The sequence below is a fragment of the Triticum dicoccoides genome, chromosome 4A, assembly GCF_002162155.2.
Source record: "Triticum dicoccoides isolate Atlit2015 ecotype Zavitan chromosome 4A, WEW_v2.0, whole genome shotgun sequence".
Classification (NCBI taxonomy): Eukaryota; Viridiplantae; Streptophyta; class Magnoliopsida; order Poales; family Poaceae; genus Triticum; species Triticum dicoccoides.
The window spans coordinates 740,577,979-740,590,122 of NC_041386.1; the positions used below are offsets into that span (position 1 = coordinate 740,577,979).

The 12,144-nt window shown below is 42.6% G+C and overlaps 1 protein-coding gene across 1 annotated transcript; it reads left to right on the forward strand.

Moving 5' to 3' along the window:
- Positions 1-8,079: 8,079 nt before the first annotated feature.
- On the forward strand, positions 8,080-11,900 carry LOC119289991 (probable LRR receptor-like serine/threonine-protein kinase At3g47570). The gene is made up of 3 exons (XM_037569136.1): positions 8,080-10,813; positions 11,009-11,034; positions 11,203-11,900. The coding sequence occupies exons 1-3, from the start codon at positions 8,091-8,093 to the stop codon at positions 11,571-11,573; spliced, it is 3,120 nt and encodes a 1,039-aa protein (XP_037425033.1). The 5' UTR covers positions 8,080-8,090; the 3' UTR covers positions 11,574-11,900.
- The last annotated feature ends 244 nt before the right edge of the window (positions 11,901-12,144 follow it).

Sequence of the window (12,144 nt, forward strand, 5' to 3'; positions counted from 1 at the left end):
AATACGAGAAGTTAAAAAAACATAAATCAATAGATATATAGATGTACCATTTCTACTTTGAATGAAATGAAAAATAATAATCTGGTGTCTGCCCATATAAAAAAAGCAACAAAACCAACACATAGATTTTCTTCTCACCACATAGAAGTATTCAACATAATGCACAAATAAGGCGTGTTTTTTTTGTTTCTAGAGATTTTTTACATTCTTCAACTGCTTGATCGATGGAGGACACTTCAGTTTGGCGGGCTGTGTACGCGTGTGGTGTGTGTGTGTTGCATTTTCATTGTGATTTGGATTCCGGGTCAACAACACGTTCTATCGGGTGGTAGTTCCTGTTTTATCTTTTTTTTGGGGAGTTCCTGTTTTATCAGGTATATCATGCAGTGGGTAAGCGACAGTGTCACAAGATGTGACCACATGCTTATGCTAATTGTCTACTTTCCAATCTTTTTTGACTACTTACCTAATACTACTTTGTCCCATAATATAAGACACTTTTGCAAGCTAACATAATTTACAAAAACGTCTTACATTATGGGACGGACGGAGTAGCATTTAGGTTATGAGCAAAAAAAGATGAGTTCAAATAAATACTGTACCCCTAGACACATGCTCAATCGTCCAATGAATAAGTTGTATAGTTGTTGTAATTCACAATTTTCTCTATCTCACATGTATAAAGAGGCACAATGTATTACAACAAAAATGTAATAGAAAAGACCATATGCAACTAAAGTATATTTACTTACACAAATAGACAAACAAATTACTTCCAAAACGAACTAAATAATCAAAAAATCATGCACATAATCCTTTCGGTCACCATAAACATAATTTTTGCATGCCGGTCATAGAATAGATCACACATACTTTACCATTATCAGTAACAATCATATTTATCATATACTTGAAGCAATCAGATAATCCTGATTTCAACACATGAATGTGTCCACACCAAGCAATGGTAGTTCAACACGTACGGCCCACCAGTAAATAAGTACTCAGCAAAATGAATACACAAGACAGAGAAAGATCTTAGCAAAATATGCAACCTTTTTTTGGACATCATACTATTGCACATGTATCCTCGACACCGAAAAACTAAATATTCAATTATCTCATACACCGGTGCCAAACCACCACAAAATTATGTGCACTAATCGCAATAGCTTGTATCACTTTATCACAACCCAAATGCTGCTTGAGGCCACACTAGAATAATCTATGAATGACTACAACATGTTCGATCTTCTATTCGTAATGTGTACTTCCCACTTTGTAAAAATATATTGATAATGAGATGATTAAATCTATGTTTTAAAATTTGCTTGCAGACATTATATTACTTGCCTTTGGCCCACCATATGGTTTTTGTCTTAAGTCCGAATTCGTCAATAAAAGAAAAGGGCAACCCAACATTACTACCATGTAGCACGTTTCACCATGATGCATCAACGGGGCGCGGCGTGCCGCCGCGCGGGCTTTGCTAGTTAATACTACTCAGCTAGCTGGTTTTATCTTGATACAACGACCGGACAGCAGAGCTTTTGCTTTGTTATCTGGATCATCTATCTTCCCAGGTGGATGTCAGTAATACTTTTTTTTATTTGCATGAGGATGCCAGTAATACAAACAGAAAGGAAATTGTATGTTTTATCCTTGCCTTCTAAAAAAATTATCCAAACCACATCTTAAGTTTTTAATATACGTTGAACCCTTTTTCTATATACACTGATCTTTTTTTAATGTACGGTGAAACAAATTAACTCATGAACCTTTTTTATACAAACTGACCTTTTCTTTAATGTGTGAAGTATGATGACTAATTTATTAGTATACATTTAATATTTTTCTAATACACACGAATTTTAAAAAAAAACAAACCAACCTAATACGCACAAGCAATTTTATTAAATTCTTGAACTTATTCCAAAATTTGCGTTCTTTGAAATCATGAACAATTTTTGACACCATGAACATTTTTTAATTCACAATTATTTTTAAAATGCGAACACTTTTTAAAATTCAAAAAGAGTGTTATGAAAGTCTTGAATTTTATTAAATTTAAGTGCAAGCACTCGAAATAAAAAACAAAGTGAAAACGTCGAAAGAAGAAAAATGTAGCAAACTTACCATGCGCTCGCATATGTGTGCAATTACACGTTGGGCCAGGTCCTATTTCTCGCCTGGCTCGGAGAATAGCGTAATGTATACCTCCTGTCGCAGCGTTCAGGTCAAAATCAGCCGGCCGATGCCTGGCTTTTCCACCGCACTGATTGGTTTTCCCATATTCTATTCTTTTCTCTTACGGTTTTCCTTTCTTTTTAGTTTTTTTATTTCTTTCCTTTTGCTATGTTTTTCCTTATTATACATATACAATTTTCGTTTCCTTTTTTATTTTCTCTGAAAATGAAGAATACTTTTGAAATTCGCAAGCATTTTTTGAGTGCGGGGAAATTTTAAAAGTCACGACTACTAGTTTAACTCGTTCTTATTTTCTGCTACGATGTTTTTAAGTTAGTGCACTTTTTATGGATTTGTAAAATGTTTTTAAAATTTGAGAACTTTTTCTCAAATCGAAATTTTTTCGAAATTTGGGAACAAAATTTGAAATTAGCGGATATTTTTAATTCATGGATATCATTTAAATTGCCAAACATTTGATAATTGATGAATATTTTTTCAAAATTGGGAACTTTATTTGACATTCACATGAATTTCAGAGAACAAAACAAATTTTGAAATTCAATAAACAACTTTTGAAATTAGATTTTTTTATTCAAACATTATTTAGAAATTCATAAACATGTTTTGTATTCATCAAAAAGTTATCAATCCTCAACATTTTTGTAATTCATGAACAGTTTCTGAAATTTCAAATAATTTTTCAAATTCATGAACATCTTCTGTAATAAAGAATTTTTTTTAAATCTTGAAACCTTTTTAATTGAGATTTGTGAACAAATTTTGAAGTAAAAAAGCAAGAAGAAAAACAAAAAAACAGGAGCGCCTAGCCAGCACACGGATTGCCCAAAATGGCGTGTGAAAAGGTGGGGCGCGCGATAGCTCACTTCAAAAAAAATGAAAGAAAAGAAACAGACGGGGTACAATACTCCAGCTTTAGGACCCTTCTGGAACACCGTTTAGATCACCAAAGTAGTTAGTTTACAGAGGGAGTACATGGGAACAAACTCACTTTTTTTGCTGGTTTTGGGAAACCATCTGGGAGGTTGCAGTTTTTTTTATGTTGCTTTGTTCCTGGTTTTTCTTTTTCTTGTTAGTTTTATATTTTTATTTTCTTTATGTTGTTTTGTTAAAAATAATACTAAAAATTTGGGAAAAAATGCATTTAAAAAATATTTGCGAATTTGAAAAAATGTTTGCGTTTTCAAGAAACATTAAAATTTTCATGTTTACAAAAAATGTTTGTGTTTTCAATAAATGTTCAAAAGTTTGAAGAATTTACAAGGTATCACCTATATCTTGTTTTACCAAAATCGTATGCAATGGAGACATCCAAAAATAAATCTAGCCCACAATACAGGTCCGAAGCCGGGCTTGAGTTAGGGCACTGAGATTTTCAGATAGAAGGCATACGTTGTGGTGCTTAATATTTACTTTGCAAAGGAAATATAAATAATACATTACTGAGGGCTAGTTTGACGCATAGTCCTTCATATCTTGCTTTCTTACCATTTAATATATATTTTTGTGGGAAACCATTTAATTAATTAACCATGCGGACTAATGGCATTTCACTCCAAATTGTTATCGAATTTAGACATTCCTCGGTATACATATCCCACACTGATGTGATGTGTTTTTTCGTGAAAACGGGGCTCTGCCTTTAAATATGGAAGTCATACTAATGTGTTTTTTTGTGTGCAACCGTTCATACTGTGGCTTCGCCACTAGATCTCTATTGTCGTCTTTTCTTTCTATCCTTTGGTTCACTTCCACTCGCACATTTAACTATCTTCCAGAGGTACGTATGAATTATTGTGATTGGCGGAAGGCAAGAACCGTGATGCACCATTCGGTTCAGTACCGACGCGCCGGTTAGAGGATATGTGAAAATGACCGTTTCTTTATCTATCTCATGTATTATGATGGAGCACTTCAATTGTGTACATATGGCTTCTCTGATCTGTATATGAGGACGGTTTGGCCTGTGTTATTACTTATTACTGTTATGTGATAGGAGCAGCAGTTTATATATGGCAGTTGCCATGCGAGACACTGATTTAATTATCATGACTGAGCTATATGAAAGCCGTGCTGCTCTCTTTTGCTGGTGCTATGAGACTATGAATAATTCTGGACATGGTGTGCAGCTGGGGGAGCAAATTGTGAGGGACAGTGATGGACGACTGCAGCAAATCTTAAATTACCAAGACCTGAGGAATGTCATGTGTTGAGAATGCTCTGTCAAAGAAACCACGAGCATGTGTGTTTAGCTTTGGATTCTTTTCAAGCTTTATACGTACTGTCCCAGAGTTCGTTAAGACCTGACGAGGGTTTATGTCCCTTTTGCTGGCAAACTGATCTGTCTGCATATTGATTGATGGCACCATCTCCATTTCTGATCGAGGCTCATGATTCTTTTTGGAAGTAAAAAGTATTGTACCTTGTAAGAAGAAGCTCATGATTTTTTTCCCTTTTCCGTATTCGGGTTTTTGCCTTTCCTTTTCTATTGTTTTATTTATAAATCTATCTTTTTATCATGATTTTTTTTTCAAACATGGTGAACTTTTTTTCAATATACCCTGAATATTATTTAATATACTATGAACATTTCTTAAATATCAAATGAACATTTTTTAAACACACAATGAGCATTTTACAAACACACACTGGACAGTTTTTTCTAAAAGCATAGTTCTTTCAAAATAAAAACTTGTACTCCCTCTGTCCCATAATGTAAGATGTTTTTTGACACTAGTGTAGTGTCAAAAAACGTCTTACATCTAGTGTCAAAAAATATCTTACATTATGGACGGAGGGAGTAATTGTTTTCAATATTTTATAGTTATATTGATAGTTTTTTGTTTCATACACGTTTTCCACACTTATTTAACCGATTAATGAATATGTAATTTTTCTGTAGAAATAAAAAAATAGAAAAGTAAATGGGCCGCTCCACACGCAGTACAACACGCACGCACGCACGCGGCCCAGCCCAGGTCACAGTCACACACACACCTGGTCGCCGGTGTCTCCGCCGCAAATCGGCACCGGCGGCGAGTCCCCTCTCCCCCTTCCCTTGTGCGACCCTCAGACGGCGCCACTAGTCCAACTCAGCCGCCGTCTACCATCTAGTCACCGCCCATCTGCGCCACCATCCGACGACGGTGGTGGTCTCGCCGGCGCTCATGCTGGACGTGCCCCGTCGCCTGGAGCAGCCGCTGGCATGCCCGCCTCACATCGGATGAAATGGCGAGCCACCATTAATTTGAGCCTATGTGGGAGAACGGCGCTTGTAGCACCTGAAACCTGAAGGTTCCAGATTGCAAAGCTTTGGTTTCAGATATTATTTTTTATGAATGACTACATGTGTGTTCGAGATTTTATTTTCACGAATCCTTGCTTTAATTTCAGAGCTTGCAAGCCTGATGAGTAATGAATAAGATAATCTTAGTGGCTTCAATGGGAGATCAGCCAATCTCATGGAAGGAGAGGAAAATCTACACTGGAATTGGACAGGTCTACATCCAATGGGAAATTAGTTTTTTTTTTGGTTTGATTTATAGGAGTGAATTTTTCTAATTGGCCGGATCTTCATTATAAGGTGACTTTTGTGATTGCACCACATGACATAACTCCCAAATATGCGGTCCTCGCCGGCGCTCATGGTGAATGCCCTAGTCGGCTGGAGCTGTGGGTGGTTGTGGAGGCCGCAACGACCGGCCACCGTTGGATGTCCCGAAGCCCGGAGGTTCGAGATTGGAAGCTTTAATTTCAGAGCCAATTCTTTATGAATTCCTGTTCTAATTTCAGAGTTTACAGGCTTGATGAATCATATGTCCTTATTGGCCTTAATGGGAAATCAGCCAATCTCATGGAAGGAGAGGAAAATCTACACTGGACAGGTCTACATCCAAATCTCCGTCCTTCGGTAACCATCAAGTTTCCTCTGCCATTATGGTTTGGTATATAGGAATCTTATAGATGACTTTTGTGATTGTTCCACCTGAACATAAAATTCCAATTAACCTGTTTTTTCTCTACATCCAATTTATTTCCGTTTCTTGTAACATCATTGGAATAGTTCAAAGTTTGAAATTATGTCACACCTTCAACTACATGGCACAGGACATCACACTGGTCATTCTCACGCTCTTTTTTTATTTACTCATGATAGAGATATTTGTAATTTCAGAAAGAAATGTTTTCTGTTAGCATACACAATACGGAAGGGCAAGAATATGATAATCACCTCCACCTCGCTCAACCACGAGTTAGGAGATCTTCAAGTTCAAACCTTTATGTGATAGACAATGCATCTACGGAGATGTGTGTAAGATCCGCGTGAATTGCCTGTATTTACATAGACTCCCAGTCAAAGACATGAACACAAACTGCAACAATCTGCGCAAGAGATGGTACCTGTAGGTAAACAATAAGTGGTTTGGTGCGTGAGTGGGAGAGCGAAGTGTTCCCCCCTCCCCACCTCGACCAGGGTTCCCCCCTCCCCACCTCCCGCCGCCGCCGGCCCTCCCGCCGCCGCCGGCCGCCGGCCCCGCGCTCCACCTCCGCCCCCTTCCTCCCTCCCCTCTCCCCCGTCCAGACCCGCCTCGCGCCGCCTCCCCGGGAGGTGGCCGGGGCGGAGCTCGCGCCCCTCCTCCGCGGGCCTCCCGTTCCCCCTCTGTCCGCTCGCCGCCGCCGGCGGTCGCCCCCGGCGCTGGCCCGGGTGGCTCCGGCGGCGGCGGGCCTTCCCTTCCCCGTGCGCGCGTGCTCCCTTCCCGGGGCAGTGAGGCGGCGGTGGTGCAGCTCGGCGTGGCTGCGGTCCGGCTGCCCTGCGGCGGCGGCCGGCGGCTGGCGTGGTGTCGGCGTCGCTCCTTGGCGGCAGGGCGGCGTGGTTGTGCTGGGTGGCCGTCGTCGCGACCCCGGCCCAGATCTGGGCCCAGCGGGCCCCATCTGGGTCCTAGCGGGCCGGCTCCCCGGCGTGGCTTCGTCGTCGTCTGTGAGGTGAGGAGGAGGAGCGGCTTGGATGGGGGGCGGCGATGCCGATGGCATGCCGGCTGCAGCGCGATGGCGGGAGCTGTCCGGGAATGGAGTTCCCGGCCGGGCCTGTGGGCACACGGGCCTGGTAAGCTCCTGCTTGTGTGTCCGGTCGGCTACCGTTGTTGACGGTGGAGGTTGTGCCCTCCCGCGTGCCGACGGTGCCGTGGCCCCTAGTCCCGGCTCCTATCCCTTGTCGTGCAGACCTCACCTCGTGGTGCCGTGGTGAGACGGCGTGGAGGCTTCTTGACCATGGTGGCGCAAGTTGGTGGTCGGTTTGGTGGCAGGCCCTGGAGCACCCGAGGTGAAGGTTGGGATCGGGGGAAACCTCTGTCGGCCTGTCCGACACCGACGCGGCGACGCCGGTGGGTGTCGCCGGACCTTCCTGGAGGGCGTCGGGGGCGACCCTTCCTCTCGCCTCGTCGGATACCGGGGGAAACCCTTGGCAGCAGCGTCGTCTTCGTCGCGGTCCCTCTTGAGGTGCTGATTGGTACTGGTGCTTCGCAGCCTTGGAGCTTGGTGGGAGACCCTCGGTGGGCGCAGTGGCCGTGAAGCTTCTTCGTTTCCATCGATCCGCCGTTGTCGGCATTCTTTTCTTTTGCTGTTTCTCTTTCATTTCTTTTGGGTGTGATTGTGCTGCTTCCGCCCCAGCACCTATCCTTGGATGTTTGGTTGGTTGCTTTGGAATACAAAGCGGGGGGAAACCCTTTTTCGTAAACAATAAGTGGTTCTGCAGAAAGAAGACATGGCTCATAAAAGAGAGTGAGCATTATTGTCTATTTAACAACCTGCACACGAGGAGAGGAGTGCAGAATACAATTTAAGGACCTACCATTCCAACCCCATCTTCACCTCCTTGCTCAACCATGAAGACATGGCAGCTTTTCATGGTCCATCTTCTCACTCATACCCTCCTTTTTCTCACATCCAGCTCCTCTCAACCCACCAACAACGAAAGTAGCAACTACGGCGTTGATCTCTCTGTGCTCCTAAAATTCGAATCCCTCATAACCAGTGACCCTACACGGGCACTGTACTCTTGGTCTTGGGACCCTGTCATCAACGGCACGGGCACGGCACCGCTGCCTGGTTACTGCGGGTGGACGGGCGTCGCCTGCAGCAACCGCCGGCACCCAGGCCATGTCACTGCCATACGTCTGCAAGGCTTGGGCCTTGCCGGCACCATCTCCCCCCAGCTCGGTAACCTAACCCACCTTCGCATCCTCAGTCTTTCAGACAACAAACTGAAAGGTGAGATCCCAGGCAGCCTCAGTGGTTGTACAACACTTCATACCTTCGAGTTGAGGGGGAACAACCTCTCTGGTTCCATGACTGCTTCTCTGGGTCTCCTATCAAAACTCAAATTTCTCAATGTTTCCGATAACAATCTGATTGGTGATATTCCCATGTCATTCTCCAACCTCACAGCCCTCACGCGGCTTAGTATGCGCAAAAACCAATTCCATGGCCATATCCCGAGTTGGCTCGGTAACTTGACATCACTGACACACGTAGGATTAGCCCAGAACGGTTTCAGTGGCCATATCTCTCCAGCTCTAGGTAAGATGGCAAATCTTTTTACGTTTGATATCATGGATAACAAACTGGAAGGCCCTTTTCCTCCATCCATGTTCAATATTTCCTCCATCTTATACTTCAGCATCGGCTTCAACCAGTTTTCAGGATCTTTGCCGCTTGATATTGGCCTTAAGCTTCCCAAGCTAATGTTTTTGCTCACATATGCGAACCAATTTACAGGACCAATACCAGGCTCCCTGTCAAATGCATCGACACTTGAAGTTTTGGTTCTTGGCGGAAATCAGCATAATGGTCTGATTCCACGGGATATTGGCATCCATGGCCATATCCAGGGATTTTCGTTAGGGCACAATTTCGTTCAAGCCACAGAGCCTAGGGATTGGGATTTCCTCGCATCCTTAACCAACTGTAGCAACCTGGAAGTACTAAACCTTGAACAAAACAACCTTGAAGGTGTTGTGCCAGTTTCTATTGCCAACCTATCTACAGAGCTTAATTCGATTGCACTTGGAAGAAACAAAATAACTGGGTCCATACCTGTAGGGTTAGGGAAGTTTAAAAAACTTACAAGGTTCAGCCTTGCAGATAGCCTTTTCACAGGCACCTTGCCTCTGGATATTGGCCAATTTCCTAGCCTCCAGTATCTCGACCTATCCCATAATAGATTCTGTGGGCAGATTCCACAATCTTTAGGCAATATCACACAATTGAGCAACCTCTCTCTATCTAATAACTTTCTAGATGGCAACATTCCAGCAAGCCTTGGCACTCTCACAAAACTTATATCTTTGGATCTTTCCGCTAACTCCTTGAGGGGGGAAATCCCACAGGAGATACTCATGATTCCCTCTCTTACGGTACTTCTCAACCTCTCCAACAATGCTCTAAGTGGCTCCATTCCAACACAGATAGGAAACTTGAACAGCCTTAGTGCAATCGACCTATCAATGAACAAGCTCTCAGGTGAAATCCCAGACACTCTCAGCAGTTGCGTCCAACTAAATTTTCTAAATTTACAAGGAAATCTTTTGCATGGACAAGTACCGAAAGGTTTTTCTTCCTTGAGAGGCCTCGAAAAGTTGGATCTTTCTGATAATAACTTAGCAGGACCCATTCCTGAGTACCTCCAGAGTTTTGAGCTCCTAATATATCTAAACCTCTCTTTCAACAACCTATCTGGTCCCGTGCCAAATGCGGGGATCTTTGACAATGCTACTGTATTGTTGCTCCCTGGCAATAGCATGCTATGTGGAGGTCTCCCATCCTTGCAACTCCCTTCATGCCCATATATAGGTTCTAACAAGGCTGCACAACATCGGCGTCGGCTCATACTCTTTTGCATGGTTGGAACTTTGATCTTCTTCATGTGCTCTCTAACTGGATGCTACTTAATGAAGACAAGAATCAAACCGAACAATGTTCTTGATCAAAGAGTTGGATTTCACCAAGAGATGCATGAGAGGATATCCTATGCTGAGATAGATGCAGCAACAGAGTCATTCTCACCGACAAATTTGATTGGTTCTGGAAGTTTCGGCAATGTGTATATTGGAACTCTAAATCTCGATGAGAGTTTATGTACTGTAGCAATCAAGGTTCTCAATCTTGGCAAACGAGGAGCTAATAGAAGCTTCTTGAGAGAGTGTGAGGCCCTAAGGAAGATTCGACACCGGAAGCTTGTCAAAGTGATCACTGTGTGTAGCAGTTTGGACCGTAATGGTGATGAGTTCAAGGCACTTGTCTTAGAGTTTATCTGCAACGGAAATTTAGATGAATGGCTGCATCCAACCTCCATGACTAACAGCCGGAACTTTAGAAGGCTAAGTTTGATGGAAAGGCTATCCATTGCTCTTGATGTTGCAGAGGCATTAGAATATCTTCACCATCAAATTGAGCCATCCATAGTTCACTGTGATATCAAACCATGCAACATCCTTCTAGATGATGACTTTGTTGCACACGTCACCGACTTTGGACTAGCAAAGATAATGCATACCGATGAATGCATGCATAGTGGTGGTGGAACTGAAAGCAGCTCACTTGTAATTAAAGGCACAATCAGTGGCGGAGCCAGGAAATTAAGATTAGGGGGGCCAAATGACCCAATTTTTTTATTACAGGGGCCAATCTACACTGATGCATGTATTTTCTCTTAATTTTTGCACTGTTCATCTTCAAACTACTAGCAAAGCAGGGATGTCAGGGGGGGCCAGGGCCCCTGCTGGTCCCCCCTGTCTCCGCCACTGGGCACAATTGGATACGTCGCACCAGGTGAGCAACATTTTAAATTCATCTAGGAATATTTATCTGTATATTATTTGATTCGATATCAGTTTGGTAGATTTCACTTGGCAAGCTAGATTGTATTGGGAGTGTATCTGTCAAATTTCTGTCTATCAATTACATGGCCAGTAACATCTATGTTTACATGTTTTCCAGAGTATGGCTCGGGATCTGAACCCTCCACGGATGGTGATGTATATAGCTACGGGGTGTTGCTATTGGAAATATTTACTGGAAGGAGGCCAACTGACAATTTCATGGATGATGTGACAAGCCTGGTCGACTATGTCAGGATGACCTATCCTGATAAGCTACTGGATATATTGGATGACAGTGCAATCTACAGAGGAGACACGCAGCGTATCATAGATATATTCTTATGTCCTATGTTTAAGCTGGGCCTAGCTTGCTGTGAGGATTCCCCAAGGCACAGAATGCAGATGAACAACGTAGTCAAGGAATTGAACACCATAAAGAAAGCATGCGCGGCTCACATGGCTGTTCGTGAATTCAGAGCAACCGCCTGATCCTGGCAAGCAATAAAGTGATCGTCCTTATGGCTCTGCTATTGCCAGTCGTTACCGATGGCATTGTGGTACACGAAGCCTGTTTGTGGTGGTTCGGAAGTTAGCATTTCCATTTTCCATACATTATGTGTATCATGTATCCCTGTATTTGTTTCTAGAATATGCAATATTCATTTTCCATCCATTATGTTTACTTCTCCCAGAAGTTGTATTGTCTTTAGCCTGAAAGAACTACCATTTTGATTCAGAGTGCTAAAACTCAGGAAAGCATTTGACGCAATCTGGTTGCTTCTCTGATTTAGACACCCAAAGTATATTATATGGTTCTTGTGATGTGCTGGTCTCTTCTTTAAGTTGCTTTGCATTGGTTACCTCATGAATATCGTGAATGCAATTTGTTCCCCTGACTCACTTAGCTGGTTCTTGTCAATATTATGCAGCCTCTCAGTTACAAAATCATATTTCGACCGCCTGGTTTAAGTTTTTATTTTAATGCTGTTCAAATTTATTATTAAATTATTTTTTGGGAAAAATATGTCAGCCAAGCTCATTTTGAGTTATATGTTTTACA